General features: G+C 42.5%; 7 protein-coding genes across 13 annotated transcripts; 6 read left to right on the top strand and 1 right to left on the bottom strand.

Moving 5' to 3' along the window:
* Positions 1-4,346: 4,346 nt before the first annotated feature.
* RB195_000789 (uncharacterized protein) lies at positions 4,347-4,682 on the top strand (the record flags this gene model as incomplete). Of its 2 annotated transcripts, none has more annotated exons than XM_064197308.1 (1): positions 4,347-4,682. In XM_064197308.1, one exon carries the CDS (start codon positions 4,347-4,349, stop codon positions 4,680-4,682), a length of 336 nt encoding a protein of 111 aa, XP_064053189.1. The 2 variants fall into 2 exon arrangements, with proteins under 2 accessions (XP_064053189.1, XP_064053190.1); XM_064197309.1 differs by having other exon boundaries at positions 4,419-4,682.
* Positions 4,683-6,756: 2,074 nt separating this feature from the next.
* Positions 6,757-7,739, top strand: RB195_000788 (uncharacterized protein; the record flags this gene model as incomplete). Of its 3 annotated transcripts, XM_064197306.1 has the most annotated exons (2): positions 6,757-7,137; positions 7,257-7,739. In XM_064197306.1, the coding sequence occupies 2 exons, from the start codon at positions 6,757-6,759 to the stop codon at positions 7,737-7,739; spliced, it is 864 nt and encodes a 287-aa protein (XP_064053186.1). The 3 variants fall into 3 exon arrangements, with proteins under 3 accessions (XP_064053186.1, XP_064053188.1, XP_064053187.1); XM_064197305.1 differs by lacking the exon at positions 7,257-7,739 and having other exon boundaries at positions 6,757-7,221; XM_064197307.1 differs by lacking the exon at positions 6,757-7,137 and having other exon boundaries at positions 7,218-7,739.
* Positions 7,740-7,830: 91 nt separating this feature from the next.
* RB195_000786 (uncharacterized protein) lies at positions 7,831-12,959 on the top strand (the record flags this gene model as incomplete). 2 transcript variants are annotated; one of them, XM_064197303.1, is made up of 4 exons in its annotated part: positions 7,831-8,207; positions 8,271-9,114; positions 12,735-12,842; positions 12,951-12,959. In XM_064197303.1, 4 exons carry the CDS (start codon positions 7,831-7,833, stop codon positions 12,957-12,959), a joined length of 1,338 nt encoding a protein of 445 aa, XP_064053183.1. The 2 variants fall into 2 exon arrangements, with proteins under 2 accessions (XP_064053183.1, XP_064053185.1); XM_064197302.1 differs by lacking the exons at positions 8,271-9,114; positions 12,735-12,842; positions 12,951-12,959 and having other exon boundaries at positions 7,831-8,223.
* RB195_000787 (uncharacterized protein) lies at positions 8,392-9,156 on the top strand (the record flags this gene model as incomplete). The annotated part of the gene is made up of 1 exon (XM_064197304.1): positions 8,392-9,156. The coding sequence occupies one exon, from the start codon at positions 8,392-8,394 to the stop codon at positions 9,154-9,156; it is 765 nt and encodes a 254-aa protein (XP_064053184.1).
* Positions 9,472-13,107, top strand: RB195_000785 (uncharacterized protein; the record flags this gene model as incomplete). Its single annotated transcript, XM_064197301.1, has 3 exons — positions 9,472-9,525; positions 9,599-9,675; positions 12,951-13,107. 3 exons carry the CDS (start codon positions 9,472-9,474, stop codon positions 13,105-13,107), a joined length of 288 nt encoding a protein of 95 aa, XP_064053182.1.
* A 1,538-nt stretch (positions 13,108-14,645) lies between these two features.
* Positions 14,646-17,060, bottom strand: RB195_000784 (uncharacterized protein; the record flags this gene model as incomplete). 2 transcript variants are annotated; one of them, XM_064197299.1, is made up of 3 exons in its annotated part: positions 14,646-14,828; positions 15,728-15,907; positions 17,046-17,060. In XM_064197299.1, 3 exons carry the CDS (start codon positions 17,058-17,060, stop codon positions 14,646-14,648), a joined length of 378 nt encoding a protein of 125 aa, XP_064053180.1. The 2 variants fall into 2 exon arrangements, with proteins under 2 accessions (XP_064053180.1, XP_064053181.1); XM_064197300.1 differs by lacking the exon at positions 17,046-17,060 and having other exon boundaries at positions 15,728-15,889.
* A 1,035-nt stretch (positions 17,061-18,095) lies between these two features.
* Positions 18,096-20,160, top strand: RB195_000783 (uncharacterized protein; the record flags this gene model as incomplete). 2 transcript variants are annotated; one of them, XM_064197297.1, is made up of 3 exons in its annotated part: positions 18,096-18,155; positions 19,359-19,427; positions 19,735-20,160. In XM_064197297.1, 3 exons carry the CDS (start codon positions 18,096-18,098, stop codon positions 20,158-20,160), a joined length of 555 nt encoding a protein of 184 aa, XP_064053178.1. The 2 variants fall into 2 exon arrangements, with proteins under 2 accessions (XP_064053178.1, XP_064053179.1); XM_064197298.1 differs by lacking the exon at positions 18,096-18,155 and adding an exon at positions 18,866-18,889.

Genomic DNA, 20,160 nt, shown 5'->3' with positions numbered 1-20,160 from the left:
TAGGTACAAATTTAAGAAAATTATGTAATCCATGAACGCAAATTCTTGATTTCTGTCGAGGAGTCTAGTACTTATATCTCCCATTTCATCAGCAAGATGAGGAAAAATCTGCGAAATTCCAGTAAAAGAAGTTACGAATGACGAATAATAGACGAGCAGAGAGTATGAATGTATGCTGAGAGGATTATTTGCACACCATGACGTGCAACCTGTTGTGTGTCGGGCAGGGAAAAAAAAATTCCGTCAACGCTATTAACTGTCAACTGTATGGTTAACGCAGTAATATCGTTCAATTGACTAGATTTCATCAATAAACTGATGGTACTTCGCCGAATGAGTGAACTAATCTGTTTGTCCTCCAAAAATTCGGTTGATTTTCTGATACATCCCCGAAGGTTTTTATTATTGTTGTTTGTTCAACATTTACATTATTTACATACTCTCCGTTTTACTATGGAACGATTGTGTTAATTGACCGGCTCCACACTAGCAAAAAGTCTGAAGGCTGATTTCAAGAGAGACACCTTCTAACTCTTCCTATTTCCATGTCTAAATCACTACTATTCCAGTCATACCGTAATTTCTGCTTTCAATCTCTTACAAAACTAATGCGAACGGAAGATGGATCTTCTCAGCCTTGATTTCGTATGCCTCAACTGTGAGACTAAAAATATTGCTGGATCTATTTAAGAGCATGCCAAGGATCGATTACAGCTTAGATTCCGTACGGAAATGTCTGATAGCAAAGCAGATCAGAATTAGTACACTTCTGACAAACAGGACGGGTCGACAGGCTTTCTTTTTATCTATCTTACTGGCCCAATACCTTGAAGGTTGATTTCGAAAGAGACTCTCAAATCTTCTTATTTCTATTTTTCAATCATTCTTTCCCTAGTCATCACAACGTCCCTGCTTTTGGAATTTTCCGAGCCGCTTATGAAGAGTTCTGCTCAGGAAGTACTTCACCGTTCACAAAATTAAGCGTGGAAAAAAGCCAACAGTGATGGGAACAATTTCTCAGTCATACCGCCGATATATTCCCTCGTCATTGACGGGAACGACTAACTCTAGTGAAGCATCGGACTTTAGCATTAGTATGTAGGGCAATCGGCGGTAGCGCCGCCCATCTTCAAGAATAAAGAGACTGTCGCCGCACTATATAACTATCTCTAAATATATGTGTCTCATTTTTCTCATTTGTTCATCTGAAGCAGAACGAACTGTTGGCAAAATAACAACATTTAGCATGAATTTCAAATATTTCTAACTCGGTAAATTTGTTTCTGCAGAAGCTGAAAACACTTCCTTCTGTGCCACCACCTGCAGTGGAATTCCGATTGATTTTTGAGATCTTACAACTGAGACCGGAAGAGGTAAATCCGCCTGCGTGGACATTTGGAGCTACATCGAGAGCAGGTCCCAGTGATCCTCGAGCATATCATGATCATGCTTCGCTTGATGGCGACAGCACGGCTGTCATTCACAAAGCACAGGTCGAGTCGACACACCGCCAAAATCGCAAAGCTGTCTGCATTAAAGGCAGCGTACAACGAAAGTGGCGTGATTATGGCTTTTCTAACAACATATAGGGGTAAATGCCGTAGTTTACGAGTAGGAGCGTGATTATGTTCGAGCTTCCCTAGTTATTTGAAAAAAAGACGCATGAAAGTCTTGTGTGATACCGTCCTCCCAACGATGCAACTTATTACGGATGTAGTACGAGTTCAATCAGCGCGGCGTCTATGATTATGCAGATGGTGCAGCTTCTGCTACTTATTTGCTCATCTTTTAGATGGCGGACATTGTTTGACGACGTAGTCACCCTCGTTATATTGCGTACCATGTTGCATCGTTGGAAAAACATGATCAACAAAGCTTCTCGCAAGGTGGTTTTCCAGACTACTACTGAGAATTGAGTGATCATGCCTGTATTTGTTATTTGCCTGAACTACTATTCCTATCCCTATCTATCTGTGAAGAAATCCCAACATCGTCAATTCTGTGATAAAGGAAGAAAAAAGATGTAAACTTTAACTGACAACCACTTTTTTAAAAAGGAAGTGATAAATGAAGTTCAAATCGAACTGGATGGTACGAAAAATCGTCAGATAATCCTCCAGCTAAGCTTTCCAATTGCAACAAATTCTCACAACAAGATCACACAGCAGATAATTACATTCCTTCATCCTAGCATATAAACTAATGAAACAAGTTGTCCAGCAGTAAGAGCTTGATCTACATTTATATTGAAACCGAAATTAAATTAAATTAAAATTAAGATATTAAAGCCTGATAATAAATAAGTAAAAATACCGAACTTAAATACCAATAATACCAACTTAAATACTACTATTACTACTATTACACCACTACTAACAACTTAAATACCAATAATAGATAAAAATTTTATTCCCTCAGAGCTAGATTTGAGTTCAATGGTATGACTCATAAACGTTCATAAACATAGAAAACACCACAGCGGAACAAAACAAAACGAGTCAAACGAGGTGTCGAAATTTGCATGGGATTAGCACGGCCTTGCTCGTTATCGCTATCTATTATTCCTCATTTGTTGAATCATGTTGTTACTCAACAAAAAAGAAAATTCTGAGGCTTGGGAAAATTCTCTTTGGGAAAAAAAAAGTTCTGTGTTTTACCCATCAATAAAACTTTCCAAAAGTGCCCTCTTGCCGCTTCCAAAACTATTGGTTATCATCGAAATAATCTTCTATGAAAGGATTACGGCGTAATGAGTTTTCAACAACAAAACACACGACGTATACATCCACATGAAAAGTGATTTAGGATAGAATACTTCAAACAAAGTGCTTCAATATATGAAGAAATGAATATGAGTGGTAATATGAGTATGATATAATACCAACGGCCTAACTGGAGAGAGTAAATAGGCGGTATAAGCACATAAATGAACGCAGGAAACTCGACATTACTGGATGTAGATCATATTTCGAAAAAAAATTGAAATTCACGGAACAAGAACGGAACGCAAATCCTCTCAACGTGCTTGGAAAACGTAAATTACCAAAAACTTAAAAGGAACGAAAAGATAGAAACCGAGGAAAATATGCCAATTTTGCGAGGATTAGTGAATTGGTCAAGCAGATTCTCGGGAGAAAATGTAGTGGGAGGGGGAGGAGAGGGGGCACTCAATAGCACCCTTATTTCTAGGAGCTCTATCTTACTTTTTTCTTTTAGTAACTTTAGTCTACATGTCATAGATTCTCTGAGACTAATGCATAGAGCCCGAGTGCTTTAGCTCTGTATTTACTTCCAGAAATAAGGGCGCTAGTGAGTGTCCTCTTCCCTGTCTCAGTAAATAGCGATCACAATTATTACATTAGGGAAGCCTTCTTACCACTATTAGAGTGATTACTACTGGCGGGAGTAGCGCAATCCGCAAAAGTCCGACATGTTACTGCGCCATCGATCGTTGCCTCGGAACCCTTAGTCTTAACTAAGCCTTGCATCCCTTTAGGTGGATAAATTGCTACCAGACTTGTTTGGGAGGATAAAAACACTTTTTTGACACATTACACATCCGCTAGCCACCGCAAGCGGGTAACATGCGTTCATAGAACCTTAAGAATTACCAAGCCCAATTCAAACGCGTTGGCACATCCAAGGCGGATTGATATGCCTAAGATTTTCTTCCCTTTTTACTTGATACAAACTGATACTTGACTGAAATGGTGCTAATTCTTCCGTTTAATTTGGAAAAGATAAGAGCAAAACCTGCACTTACACAGTCGTAATCTTTTCTACTCGGACCACGACAATGGTGCACCGGCCTAACTAGACCCGTTGACGAGCGCTGGGCGATCCTGAGGGCTTGCCCGGCGCTCACCCACATCGTGGCGTGGCGCCGATTATTATTTTGGACTTGCACTGCACATGAGCATGAAGCTAGCTTTGCAGGTGCAAGGGTTCTTGTGCAAGGGTAGCAACTGGGATTACTGCATGTTGCATGTAGAGGACTGGACCAGAGTTACCCTTGGTAGCAGCAATCCTAGGGGTATAGTTTCATAGCAGAAGGTGCCCTGGCACTCCTAGGCGCTTGCACTCAGAGAGGTAGACCCCTCAAGCGCCTTGCACTTAGTGTAGCATGTAGGAGGGAAGGCGTGTGAACGTTAGATCCGCACCGTACATCCATCGTCATCATCCTCCGCCATCGATGATCAACTTATGGCAATTGCGAATCTGCACCTTCATCCTCTCTTTTGTTGTGTTTGGTCTTTTGTTGCTGTGCATCAGCCACTCGGGATCCTTATGTGTTCGCGGACAGGGTTCCTTTCCCCTGTCGCAGTTTTTCCGCATTATTGCTGCCCATGTTCCCATGTTCTAAGCATACCCCTGTTGTACAACATTATTCGTGCGACACGTACTCTACGAACTTTTACATGGCAGCAGAGTACTACATGCGATATTTTCAGGTCGCATCATCAGACGTTACGGCGATCATGACAACACTCCGTGGCTGTAAGGCACGACTCACCAGCGCGGTCAACTCCAACTATCCATCTGTATTCCGTTCGGATGCCCACCCGGCACTGCAGCTAGCAGCACTCCAGCGACGAATAGAGGATATGGAGAACAATAAGACCTCCATCGAAATCGTATTGGAGACATTCCAGTGGGGTCATGAACATGCTTCATCTTCATAAGCTTCATCGAAAACCAACAGAATGCCACGGAGCTTATAGATGTTTTCGACAACCACTGGCGCGACCATACAGGTCACAAATTGGAAACGACCGCCACAGCTGCCATCGTCGCTCTCGATGACCTTATCCGCAAGGAAACCGACCCTGCGGATACGATCTGCACCGCACCGGATGCGCCGATGGATGTCACGTTCAACACAAACCCTATTACAGCTCCATCACATATCCAAAGGCCCATCCCTACCATATACCGTTGCTGATACCATAAATGTACAATGAGAATGGAAGGAAGGAATGAAGGAATGAACCAAGCTCGAGACCGTGATCCAAGATGATCCATCCCTATCCACTGCTGCCAAGTTTATCCATCTAAACAGCAGCCTTGAAGGGAGCGCCACGCTTATTGTACAATTACGACATAACTAATTCCTTTGTCTAGTCATTCAACTTCATCTTGTCTTTGAAGCCCTACGCAGAAGGTACGACCGTCCGCATGCATAATTTCCTTTTGCAGAAATTAAGAAACTTGCCTTCATCTTCTGCTTCTGCTTCACCGCAGAGGGATACATTGTGAGTTGGGATAAGCCTGTATTGTCTGGCGTTAATCAACCCGCATGGGACCAACCACGTCCACCTCCATTCAGAATCGTTTTAGGTTTAAGAACGTATGAGTGGGCCATATAGTGACTTGCGGGGGCTAGCCGATGGGTCCAGTCAGTCAGTATCATTAGCATTACTCCTATATATTCGTGGAGAGGTCCCAACATAGTCAACTTTGTGATACTCTGCAGTTACAAAAATGAATCCCTACAAAAATCATTCAGTCGAGACGATAATAGTTTTAAAAAGGCTGGTTCATTATGTACTCACTTTCTTCCATGACTCACCCGTTTACCTTGCATAGAATTCCACTTTTCATTTAGTTTATAAAGACACCGTTGAACAATCATATTACTCATGCTCCCGTTGGAGACCGTTCGCATCAAAGCGGTTGTTTCAAAACAATATTGTGCCGAAAAAGGTTTTTGTCCGAGTGAGCCATTAGTTCATCCCGAAAAAGGAATGAATGAGAATAAATATAACAGAAGCGCCTTGCATATCGAGCAAATGGAATTAAATTTCGGGAACAAACGTTCTCCAGTGATGTTTTCCGAGAAACTTTACATATTTATATTATATCATTATAGGAAGGAGAACCATTAGCGATGGGGAAACAAGAAAAGATAAGCAGATCCCATGCTATCTTTCGTTTTAACATCTCACTATAGTTGGGTCAAAAAGGCATGAAGCTCGGGTATGGCTGCGTAAACGACTACCGTTGAAGCGTTGCAGTGGAGCTGGTAGTTGGGATCGAGTTGAGTCCCTAGCAACTATAAGCCAACCACACCAATCACACGCCCACGTTAGACCAACAATTGCATTGAGCCATGTCGTTTACCACACGCCAAATCCAAATGTCCGCCCCGACTAAATTTTAGAAACATGAATAAAATAACAATAGTCAAAATCACTATTCACAAGAACGCCCTCCATAATATCCCATTATATGAAATAAATGAAAAATAAATCCACGGATCCCCCACGGAGGGACACAGCCGGTTAGTCGCGAGGCACGTGGCGCGCACCGGCGATAGGGCTAATCGCGACCAAAAGCACCTCGCTCCCAGAGACGCAGGATCGGGATGGACCGTTCTCTAGCCAGACACCAACATCCTTGAATGTCGCACGTCGGTCCGGCCAAAAGCCTGCAATCAAGTGACTGGGAAGTGCAAGGGAGGCGCTTTGGAGTCGCCTCCAACCAATAAGCTCCACATGTCCACTCCGGGAGAACGGAAGTTCTCCCAAAAACTCATGGGACTAGAGGCTTGCAACCTGCCCATGGGTTTTAAACTTTTTATGCAAAACACATTAATAGAAAAGAGTCTCCTGATTCTGGAGGAAAGCCTGGTACGGTAGCGCCAGGTAGGACGGGGTTGTAGGAGTCATGTAGGTTACTGAAACGGAAAAGGACTAGGATGACGATCTGTACTTATAACGCACGTAGCTTGCATAGGGAGCGGCCATCGAAGATCTGATGATGCAAGCCAAGAAGGTCAAGTACGAAGTCATCGGACTGATCGAGACGAGACGACGTCACCCTCTCAACGCCGTACATGAAACTGGAGAAGAACTGTTCTTAGGATCATGCGAAAGTAGAGGTGTTGGTGGAGTTGGCGTCCTCGTCAACACGAGTATGGCAAAGAACATCGACTCTTTTGAACAACTTACGACCCGAATCGGACGTCTGCGGATGAGAAGATGTGGCCCAACACCAGCTTTGACTATCTTCGTCGCTTACGCTCCAACATCAAGCTACGAAGAAGAAGAAGTCAAAGCTTTCTATATGGACCTGGAGAAGTTCTACCGAGAAGATCATGCCTTCTACAAAGTCATAATTGGCGATTTCAACGCCAAAGTTGGCCCAAGAAGAACGCCGAAGAAACTTCCCATCGGGACCCACGGCCTACAATGGAATGACCAGGGGGAGAGTTCATCATGACGACTAATACCATCCATGAGAACTCGCAATTCCAGAAGCCCTCCTCTCTACGCTGGACGTGGGAGTCACCCGGTGGAGGGTACCGTAATGAAATAGACCATATCATTGTCAATAAAAGGTTCTGCCTGAAGGATGTCGCTGTTGTACCAAAGTTCTATACGGGATCGGACCATTGCCTCCTCCGAGGAAGATTTTCCTTCACAAGGAGAGCAGAGAAAGCCGCTAAGTTCAGAGAGAGAAATCCCAGGACTATCATCAACTGGGATCTCTTCGCTACGCTAGCCGGCTTTTGGGAAGATTCCGCAATGGACAACATTGACGAGGAATATGACCGGCTTGTTAAACATCTTCACGACTGCGCGAAGAAGGCTGAGAGTTTTAAAACCACCAAGAGACGCCTGTCTCTTGAAACTTTTGAGCTGATACGCCAGAGTGGAGCAGCACGACCCGCAGGGAACCAAGAACTCATGTCCGAGCTCGCAAGGCTTTGCAGAGAGGCGATAAAGGAAGACACTTAAAGAGAGAAGAGCAGAAGTGCTGGCTGAGGCTGCAGAAGCGGGGAAAAGCATCCACTATGCCCGTCGAGACTTCGCCAGTCGGAAGGCGAGGATGACTGCTCTCCGGAACCCAAAGGGAACAGCCATTGCATCGAGAAGGGGGATGGAGAAGATCATCTACGACTTCTACTCTGATCTCTTCGACAGCCATGTCCACTTGCCTCCTCACCATCTGAGAGAAGACGGGCATGTCATTCAAGAGGTTCTCCCGTCCGAAATACGACATGCTGTCATGTCGGTAAGAAATCGTACGGCACTCGGTCCCGACAGAATAAGACCAGAACACCTGGAGAGCCTTCCGCCAGTACTCATCAACACCCTGGCGAGGCTCTCTACACGTTATCTGTCGGTATGCGAGGTTCCTAAACAGTGGAAGACCAGCAAGACCGTGTTGTTGTATAAAAAGGGAGATCCACATGACATCGGCAAGTATCGTCCAATCTGATTACCGTCCGTCATCTACAAGCTCTTTACGAGAGTGATCCTTAATAGGACTGAAAAAGTCTTGGATGAAGGACTGCCATGCGAGCAAGCAGGGTTTCGAAAAGGATTCAGCACGATTGACCACATTCACAATGTTTCGAAACCCATCGAGGTATCACGAGACTACAAGATGCCGCTCTATCTCACCTTCATCGACTTGAAGAAGGCCTTCAACTCAGTTGAGACGGAAGCGGTCGTGGAAGCCTTGGACAACCAAGGCGTCCCTACTCAGTACATAAATGTACTTCGAGAGTTGTACAGTAACTTCACGACCGGAATTTCGCCATTCTACAAGAACATCATCATTGACGTGAAGAGGGGGGTCCGACAGGGTGATACAATTTCACCCAAAATATTCACAGCCACCCTCGAGAACGCAATGCGAAAGTTGGAATGGGACGACATGGGAGTGAATTTTGATGGTCGGCAGCTACACCATTTACGCTTTGCTGATGACATCGTACTGATAACATCCAGCATCAGCCAAGCGGAACGAATGCTCACCGAATTCGACGAAACATGTGGATGCATCGGTCTTCAGCTGGATCTGCAAAAGACGATGTTCATGCGCAACGGATGGGTCTCGGATGCCCCATTCACGCTCAACGGAACGAACATATCCGAATGCACCAGCTACGTTTATCTGGGTCGGGAATTGAACATGATGAACGACCTGACCCCCAAGCTGGGCAGGAGGAGAAGAGCGGCTTGGGGAGCGTACAAGAGCACCGAGAATGTAGTGAAGAAGACCAGGAACACCCGGCTCCGTGCTCACCTCTTCAACACCACCGTACTTCCTGCTTTGACCTATGCTTCGGAAACCTGGGCATTTCACAAGCAGGAAGAAAACGCGGTGAGCGTCATTGAACGCGCAATTGAGAGAGTGATGCTATGAGTATCCCGTTTCACGCAAGTGAGGGACGGGATTCGAAGTTCTCTCCTACGTCAGCGATCGAAGATTAGAGACGCCGCCGCGTTTGCCAAGGAAAGTAAAATAAGGTGGGGCGGACACGTGATGACACTTTAACGACAACCGATGGACCAGAGCCGTGAGCGACTGGGTTCCCCGCGATATTAAGCACACTACAGGAAGACCGCCGACCCAATGGTCAGATTTCTTCACGAAGTCCTTCAAAGAAATATATGATGCTCTTCGTGTCCCACGCGAAAGGAGGAGCCACTGGGCTACTCTGGCACGCGATCGGGACAAATGGAAGAATTACTGGCGCCCGCTCGACCAGTTCGAGGATCAACGGGAGTCAAGGTGATCAAAGTGATATGAAATTATGATTATATCACATGAAATTTTTTAATAGTGACAATCTCGTCTGTTAAAGGCAGCATGCCACGAATCTGAGGTGGTGCGGACTTCAGCTGGAGTATCCGCATACAAGGTCCTAGATTATGGAGACGGGTTGGTTCCGCTCATCTCTCCCTGCGCCACTGCAAACAGCCGCCACCAGAATGCTGTTTTCTATGACGCCATTTATTGCAACTCTCCACCCCTTGCGCCGCCTCTGCCCTGCGATTTGTCGAAAATCATTTCGGATTTCCCCGATAGGTAGTAAAGGACGCTACGCGTGCAAGGGTGGGGCGCTACAATAGAAGGTGTCGTACAAAACAGCATTCTGAAGGCGGCTGTCTTGGATCGCCATTAATCAATACGAAATTCAAGAAATTTCCTTCTTAATCATCTTCCTGAATGTTTTTACTGCTCTTCTTAATCTTCTTCCTGAATGTTTTGGCTGTTTAATGTAATTTTCGTTATATCTCGACATTCCTTCCATTATTCACCGTTCCTTAACCCTATAAAAGGTGGCAAGATTGTGTATCGTCATCCCTGGAACAAAAGTCGTCTGTCTTTCGTCTTCCAAGTACTCCAAGATATGGCGACCACGGCAGGCAGGACCATGGGGCAAGAAGTCTGCCTCCTTTTTAGTGATGGAAAAAATCGTCTGATGGGAACAATAGCTATTCAACTAAAAGAAATCTCCCATGTCTGCAACCAAAAAACCGAATATTTCAACGAGACCAACAGTTCTACACCGAGTCTCACCATCCGTGCTACAATAGCGCAAGTTGTAAGAAAAATGTTTGCGCATCTTTCACTCCGGAAAAGAAGATATATGAATTCAGCACAATCTCGAATTCCAGCCCAGGATTTACGTTCTGCAAACCGAGCTGTCGCTGCTTTTGGTGCAACTGGTGTTTCCGCTGCACCTCTTCATGTCTCTTCTACCGCTACTACGCTACAACGACGTCATCAACAATCTATCGAATTTTTTCTTGTCCCTCGTGGAACGTCTATGCAGAAGGAATCATTTCACTCACACACGAAGGACGGACTTTCACCAAAAACTTCAAACTCTAACCTGGAATCCCGTTCACATGGAACAACGTTCAATTAACTCTCACAAGTACTATCCCACCAAATCTTCCTATTGCATCAACCTACTTCAAAACCGATGAAAAACGAACATCTCGCATTGAAACTTCGCCTCAAGGACAGCTTCTACCAAATTCTCAGGGACAGATTCAGTGTACTACAGAGGACGATGCCAAACACTTCAAAAACTGCTTTTTTGCCAAGTACGCTTGCTCTTGTACACCAAGAACATACACAGTCGCCTGCTCTTGTCCCAAAGGAGAAATTTCGTCGTTACTACACAACATCCACAACAGACTTCCGATAACATCGAAACAGGTGGCAATAGTACAAGATGGCACATCAATAAAGGCAGAGACTACAATTGGCTCCGCGCTCACAGTCCAAATCTCGACACATGAACTCGTCATCGCCGCCCAAAAACATAACAACTCTTGTGAAGTAAAGATGGAAGGACTACTCTGGCACTCAAGGATCCATGGCAAATGTGTCATGTACGTCATCAATAAGCGAGAAGACCGCCCAACTCAAATGCCAGGATACGACACAACTAGTGAAGTGCACGCCGGAAGGGACAATTTCAACGCTAAGGTTTCACTTCTCCAACTCCAGTGTCGAAATCAACTCCACTGCGCTTTGCCCTGGATCAACGTCTTTCCTCACCCTCAAAGGCCAACTCAGTTTTGTAAATGAAGGAATATTTTTTTTCACATGGCATTTCAATGAATGCCTCTTCATCATTTGATAGCTCGTTTAGCCTTGAGCCAATAGCGTAGCGTGCCTCTAAATTGAAATGACACGTTATCAAGCCACCTCTAACTTTTTTTCGGCGGGAGTGTCTTGGATCGACATTAATCAATACGAAATTCAAGAAATTTTCTTCTTAATCATCTTCCTGAATGTTTTGACTGCTTAATGTAATTTTCGTTATATCTCGACATTCTTTCCATTCTTTACCATTCCTTAACCCTATAAAAGGTGGCAAGATTGTGTATCATCAGCCCTGGAATAAAAGTCGTCTGCCTTTCGCCTTCCTAGTACTCCAAGCTGTTTGCAGTGATGCAGAGAGAGATGAGCAGAACTACTCCCGTCTCCATAATCTACGACCCCGTATACGGATACTCCACCTGAAGTCCGCACCACCTCAGATTAGTGGCATGGTGCCTTTAAGAGAATGTTTAAGAAAATAACCACAAAAATGGAGTCCACTTTTCTTCATAGTAACATTACTGCACAATTACGGCACCTGTATCATAGCAGCAGTACGCCGCATTTCTCCGAAATCCATACACGTGTCTCGCAGTGTGCAGTCACTTATGGACCCAATTTTATCTGTGCTTTCTAATAAATTAGGGAGAATAAAGTCTTTGCCGTATCAATCCAACGCGTGTGACTGTAATTCTGAATCGTTCGGGTTTTATGTGTTTACGTGTGTTAGCCCATACAATGACGTGCACGAGCCTGGCAATGGATCATGTCAGTGTTGTTATTCTCTCAGACAATTCTGGCACTAATTTATCTACCCCGCAGGAATGAAAAACTTAATTGGGACTAAGGAGATTCCAAACCATCGATCGATCGGGCAGTCACATATTGGACCTCTTACCGATTCCGTTACAACAACCCTTTTAATGTATTACACGCATTTAATTTCCATCCCAACTGATTACATTAGTTTTTCCATTATGCATTTAACAGTGGCAGTGCAGAAATTACGTACCTAGCATTCTCTTCTGTTCCTTTCTAGGGATATTCATGGTTTCCATACATAAGCGAGAATCGTTCGCAGCGACCAAGTGAATTCATTCCTTCTAACCAACCGCCCTTCTATGAAACGGCAACTATAAGAACACACATGTCATGTGGCTCATACAGAGAAATGCTCACTCAGCTGATGTATCAAATCATTGTCCTTATTCTCAGATAGGTTTTGTGCCAATCTGTAGACTCATGATCGATCAGAAGCTTGACTGACTTTAGATAGATATTTCCGAACTACTGTTACTCGAACCTCTTATCACTATGCCTCTTGACAATAGCCTTGAAAGTCAACATAACGACTGTATTTCATCCATTTATAATGTTAGAGGTTTTACAACTATATTTATTTCACAAAGCCAAAGACGAAGAATCATGTACGTATTGTTCTGTTTGTGATCGGATTCGGATTTGTGTTCTCTTCTTTCGTCAACGAGGTCTTGGTGAAACTTCATTTATAGTCTGAATCTCGTCTTTACCAAAGACCTAGAAATGGTTAGAGGTTCTTGATGCTAAGCATATCTTATCAAAGTTCTCCTTTTTAGATATCGTAGCAAAAGAACTCCAAAGAAGAAAACAAACTGTTCGTTCTCACCGACTAGTGGTGCTGGTGGACTATCGCGTTCTCGCAGATTGTCACCAAAGGCGAATGAGATCTACGCACTGTGCACAATCCTCAAAGGCATCACCCCACCAATCTGAGGTGGTACGGATTTCAGGTGGAGTATTCGTATACGGCATCGTAGATTATGAAGAGAGGGGTGATTCCGTCCATTTCTTCCCAACTGCCGTAAGAAACGGCCCGGAAGATACGTCTTCGAGCGTTCCGTCGCGCTATTTTCTACAAGGAGTTCGATTGGAGCGCGCCTGCCTTGTGCACGCGACGCATCTTCCGGATCGTTTTTTTACGGCAATTAGGAAGAAATGGACGGAGTCACCCCCTCTTCATAATCTACTACGCCGTATACGAATACCCCACCTGAAATCCGTACCACCTCAAATTCGTGGAGTGATGCTTTTAAGCACTGATTTTTGGGTAGTGTTAAGGAACTGCATGAATAAGGAACAGCAAAGGGTCATTTGTAGCTGGTAAGCACTCATTGTCGTTATTCATGATTGGATTCGTGACAGAAATCCAGAATGCTTCCAATGCGTTCCTAGCAGATATTTCTTTCTCAAGGCTTGATATCGTAGACTTTATTTCAAAGTCATTCTCATCATGTTTCTCATTCTTGTGCCTGCTTAATAGCGTCATCAAAATTCCACGCCCTTTACCACCCAACCGCTCTTTGGTATATGAATGCATTTTGAAACTGAAATACTGGTTGGAATAATTTATGCATTCTTATCTAAGGTGTGTCAAAAATAAATGAGTGCTCATTCCCCCTGGCTACTTTTTATGAAAAACTGAGCGATTTTTACTGTTAACTCTTAGTCTTATCTTGCTGTAAGCGCCACTGCTGAAGTGAGTAGCTAGAAAATTTGCGGAAACGTCGCTTTTTGGATGATTGGAAACATACTACCTCTTTTTGTTTTATAACTTAATCCCGCTTATCCTCTTTTTTTAATCCACCTCTCTCCCCAGCAAAAATACAAATGAGTAGGTGGACCCTGTGCACGACTGCAACCGAACGTGTTTTGGTTCATAGGATTTTAATGCAATGGCCGATGTTTACATAATTTTCAAACGTTTTCAAACTATTACAATATCATCTGGCAATATTACATTTTTACATTTCGAATCAAGCAACTTCAACTGAATAAGGCAACAATCTATGGTAATCTAAGTAACCTACTGATTCCTAGCACATACGAGGTGATCAAAAGTGACAAAATGGCAAGTGCGAGCACACCACACCGCACTACTGTAGAGTCATTGAATAAGGTAGAAATGGTCACATATGTAAATTGAAGACATATACATATTATACAAACAATGCAGTTAAATATAAAAATCATCATGGTGATATTTGGTCTGCTCGCAAAGGAAAAATGGAAATCAGTAAGCAGGTAGATACGATGGAAAAGAGTAAACTCTGTCATAGGGCCACTTCCGTCTTTAACAATGAGTGAATTATTAGCGACTTAACAAAACAGTGTCATTTGCGACATTTAAAATACCCGAATAATGCTAGTAGATAAGGTAATAACTGTGAAAATAAACTCTGATCTCAACGAATAGAAATGTGTACTTTGTGATGATCTCTGAGTGAATAAGCAAAGTTTGATGAGCTGAGACGCTACCTAGAAAGTCTCCAGGAAGAGGTGTGCGACTCGTCGGTCATGATTGAGTCCGGTCCAAAAAAGTCATCGCAATGCCCGAGGTCGATGAGGTTGATGTCATTGGAGGGAGAGAAAGCCGGATCCGTGAGATCATCGTCGAGGAGATTTGAGAAGGTGGAATCCAACGAGACGGGGAATGACTGGAAGTAGAGTGCTGTCATACCCAACTCAAACCTTTTTGAAAATTAAGCGAACAACTGGAGGAACTTTGTCAAATTTTACACATTTCATAAGTATTTATCCAACCGACCCGCTACATTGAAATAAAATAACATAAAGATGGTGTAAGTGACATTTTCTTACTAAAAGGTTATTAGAACTTTAAAGTACTATTCCCTAGACGCCGAAATCACCTCTCTCGGCTAATTGTTATCCTTAAAATAACCTTACAAGGATAACATCCAGCCATTGAGAAAGATCTCTTGATATCCTCAGGAGATTCACCTCTAAAGGCTCTCTTGTTTTTCGCGTGAATTTCCTCCCTCCCCCTCCTACCTACCCTTTTATGCAGACACCAAAGAGATAAAAGAGATAATTGAGATCATTTGCCAGCAAATTCTCTTCATTAAAGAATTTGATCGATTTCTTGTCTGTGCTGTATTATATAAGACACATTTGTGTACTACACGAGGCATTTCGTCCACGTATACGTATTCGAGATGAGAAAAAATGGTAGTAGCAGGAAAAAATTAACGATGGAAAGGTCGTTTTACCGACTGAGTTAAACCTCCATCGAACGCTAGGAAGCAAGGAGTTTCACGAATATTTCTCCACTGTTTCTATCATATTCATATTCAAGCGGTTTTTTCACCGCTCTGGCGCGTAGTATCCCGCGTTTTTTTTTTGTGTGGCAATTCTCCGACTGCATCATCGGACAAGCTCCCAAAAAGCAAATATCATTAAATATCTAATAACCCCTCATAAAGTAGATTTATGATGCTGTCCCCAACATCATCGGTCATTATTCCACTCAAAAAAACTCCACCGTAAGACATTATCATCAACGTATATAAAAAATAGGAAGTCAAACTCAACATACATCGATGGAAGGAGTATATCCGCCTCCAATCAACGAGTTCGACGTCCTTTTCAATGTTGAATTGTCTACGTTTTGCATCTCTTCCGTCTGAGTGTAGGCGTCCACTCTTCGCTGTTGTGTCAAACGATTTCGCATCGACGACGCCAACGACGGTGGATCCATATACGAAGGTGAAATCGACTGAAATCGAATCAATCTTGGCGGGAAAAAAGTATGCATGTTTGGAAAAAAAAATAAAAATTTCAGGTTTAAGTGAAACTTTATCATTGGCCTGACGACGACCAACTCGTCTTTACCAAAGGTCTAAAGAAGGTTCGAGGTCTTTGATCTCATGCATATCCCATCAAACTCCTCTCTCCTTGCCAAGCCTCGATATTGTTCTAAGTGCACAAAGCAAGACCTCCAAAAGGAAAACAAACTGACCAGTCTCACCGGCTGGCGGCGCCGGTGAACCACCGCGTTCTTACGGATTGTCACCAAGGCAAATGAGATCTACGCACTGTGCAGTATCCTCAAGAACTAATGTCTGGACTACGTCACGGAACTGCATTTGGGACAATCTTATAGCTCACAGAGTGATACGAACGGCATGAAATCATTTGTAGCTGATAAGCACTCTTTGTCGTTATGCATGATTGGATTCCTGACCGAAATCCAGAATGCTTCCAGTGCATTCCTAGCAAATATTTCTTTCTCGTGCGCCAATATCGTACACTTCATTTCAAACTCATTTCCATCATGTTTCTCATTTTTGTGGCGTCCATGGTGTATCAAATGTATAATGGTGTATCAAAGAGCATTTGGCTGGTGAAAGGTATGGGAGCTCGGTAACACCATGAGACTGGTCTTTCCTTTCCTTTTGGAGATCTTGCGTGGTGTACTTAGAACAATATCGAGGTTTGGCAAGGAGAGAGGAGTTTGATGGAATATGACTGAGATCGAAGACCTCAAACCATTTACAGGCCTTTGATAAATACAAGTTTGTCGAAACGTCAGGTCAATAACAAAGTTTTACCCGTGGCATAACAAGAAAAAACGAACATCTATGTTATCCAAACTCTTTGGACACTTTTACTTTATTATGACAGTCAAGAAAGTATGGGCCCACATTAAGTTCTAATTTAGTTCTAATTTAATCGTTCCCATTGTATTATATCATAATATTTGATGATATATTTGAGCGCAACAATAACCAGTTGCACCATGAGTCATTCTCCGATTATTACGGCAACATTCAAGTCCTACCAAGTTTTATGCGATGTTAAACATAAAAATTATTTGCCAATCCATATTGACCTCTTCTAGGCCGCATTTTTACCGTGTCATTAGCCATGTTATAATAATGGAAATTTTTAGTTGTGAATTAATATTATAACCAACTATATTATATTGACTTTTTTTCAAATTTTTTTCCCATTTCAATTTTTCAAAAATTCATTTCTGAAGTACAAAGCCTGTAGAACGGCTGGCTAGATTGTGAATGAGTCTTTTTCTGTCATGTAGTGAAAAGTTAGTAAGTTAGTACCGATGCAGTGTATGCTGATTTTAAGTGAATTAATCCAGTTATTATTTGTTACTATAACCATAAAGAAAACAAAAGAACTCTGAGGATAAAATAATCGCTTTTTTCGTTTAACCGACTAACTAACTCTTGATATCGTAGAATAAGCGAGAAAAAAAACGAAAGGCTATCCAGTTGTTGTCGAACAAAAAACTTTAATCCTAATAATGTGATGTCATAGCCAGACTGGACAGTTGTTGTCGTTGATTACTGTTGGGAACTTTTGAGACTATCCCATACATAAATATTACAGGATGCGACAGCAAAGAGGATTAAATCATATAGAAAACGATGTAAACAAGTGATATCAGCTCAGTCGTCGTTAGCATAGCACCGATAATACTAGTATAATAACGATATTACAATTTCTCGATTAAGCCAAAAAAAAGCCGAAATTGTAACGTGAAGACATCAATTTTGAAGTTCAATGACTTTTGTTATTCGCTAAACGAAAAAAGGCAGAAGTCCCGTAATAGTAAGTAAAATAGTATCTCCCAGAGAAATTTATCCTCAATGATTGTGACACTTGTGACACGCGCCCTACCTATTCTCTAAAACCATGGATCAACTGACAAATAAAATCAGTTGACCGTGAATCCTCCGATCTGAGTCTGAGATTTCTATGAGAATTTCGGTTTTTCGGCGAGCGATGTTTGTTTGTTTTTGATGCAAATAATTCCGATCGGATCTCCTATTCACTAGAACGACATCAGCATTAATCAAACGCAGCCGCCACAGTACCTCCTGTGCGGTACAGTATAAATACACTTCAACCAAACATTCAAAGGTATCGCTTTCAACGAACACATGTCACCTTGTTCAACGATTATTCTCCTCTACTCCATTGCAGCAGCAGTGAACGCTCAGGTTTGAGAAATTTCCTCAATTATCTCCTCTTAATTATGTTCAAGAATTTTTAAATTGTTTTAAAAGAACTACAGTAAACAGGTCTAATGAATACGTGCAAAAATTGTCCCTCCACAGCTGTTTCACAATAACACAGTCTGGATCAATTGACTTGTAAAAGATACAAAGAACATCCAGCATCCAGCACTGCTGTGACTCACATCATTTCGTCGATATGAGCGCTCGCGTTTCAAGACGCAGCAGTTTCGCGTGTCTTTCCACTGTATACACCAGTTTTGCTATGCCAGTGATTTCTCTTTCATTTCACCTGTAGAAAATCTCGTTCCCACGATCCCATCCCATTGTCAATCAGTTCTGCGGAGTCACAAATGGTAACCCAGCATGCCAACCGTGATTATTTGTTTTATTGATGAGAAAAAAGAAACAATAACTGTAACAGGAGTCTCCGAAAGCTAAAAATGAATTGTTGATCTACTCGTGTTCAGATATGCGTCCATACATTCAAATTCCGCCGCAAATTTGCCGCAGAATCCCCTCTCATTGATTTTTGCTAAAGAAAAAACAGATATTTGCAAATCCGTCCCCATTTCACTGTGTCATACTATGTCAAAATCGCAAACTAACTACATACTCGTTCTGGATTTGTTCGTACGCGAACATTATCTAGGAAATCTTGCAACAAGCAACCTGCTGTTTGCTCCAATTTCTGCATGTACGCAAGTTGTAGCAGTTGGGTAAGTTGGATGTTAGTAAATAGTGGTCATGACTGTCATCAACACCTAATATTGCATCAGTTTTCAACTAATTTATGGCATTTGTAATTAATTTTGACAACTTCAGACTTCTCAACGTTACTTTCGCTGTATCTGTTTTACGAAGTAAAATTTTGCGCACGAATTTTCCTCTAATTTTGCTGAAAAATTTTACTGAAAAAAGCACAACCCTTGAAAGTTTGTCAGAATTGTAGAAAAATAGAGAGGCATGACCAATTGATTTTACGCTTACTTCGAGTCCAATTTAAAAAAATTTGAAAAAGATTTCATATTTCAAAAAAGGCCTTTCGCTTCTTCAACATGTCCTCGAAGAATTTATTGAATATTCACTCTTTATTTCTTCAATATTACCCATAAATAAGGGCCATAAATTAACAGTTTCAGGATAGGGGTAAACGTCCCTCAAAATTTCTAAACACATCATTTTCAGGCGAATGGACCACCACCGAACTTTCCGTTCAACTTTGGCAACTTCAACCCGTTTTCAAATGCGTTCCAGGTGAATTTCTATGGTTAAGAAAGTAGGATTCTTTCTTTAATATTAAAAAAAATCACCTAAGAGGATCTCTTTCGCCAAACCTCTCTGGGAACGTAATGTAGTCATGTTCACAGTATTATCACCTCAATGTTAGTTTGACTATTACAAAACTTCCATTCTTCTCACTTTGCTTTTCTCGTTAGCTGTCCAAAGTTGCTTTCTATTTGACGTGATATTAGACCTATAGAAGATGAAATTCCTTCTAGGACTATTTTGGAGGTTACTACCATGCTTAGATAAATCATCTGTGATCGTTAACTCATTGCAGGGAGGTGTGTTCAGCCCGGATTGGGGTACAAATCTAGCCAATCAAATCAAGGAGTCCACTAAAAATGCTGGGAAATACGGTGGGATCACCACAATCAACGGAGTCACCACCATTACTCAGGTGATCGGCGGCCGCACGTATACGGCCCGGTTGCCTGCTGGCAGCTCCGTGTCCACACAAAGCTCAACCACTTACAATAGCAGAGGACAACTGGTGGAGACAGTTGTGGTTATTGTAGGCGGAGATGTCTCCATATATACAACTGTAGGAGGACGAACTACTGTTACTGACAGTAGAGGAAATATTCGTACCGATGGAGGTCCGTTCGGGATCAATTTTCAAGAGGGGTCCGGTTATGGTCCAGGGAACCGCGGAGTAAGCGTAAGAACCTTCAGCGATCCCCCTTCAGAAGACGGCTACAACTGA

Source organism: Necator americanus, chromosome IV, assembly GCF_031761385.1.
Source record: "Necator americanus strain Aroian chromosome IV, whole genome shotgun sequence".
NCBI lineage: Eukaryota > Metazoa > Nematoda > Chromadorea > Rhabditida > Ancylostomatidae > Necator > Necator americanus.
This window is presented reverse-complemented; position numbering and strand designations above follow the sequence as displayed.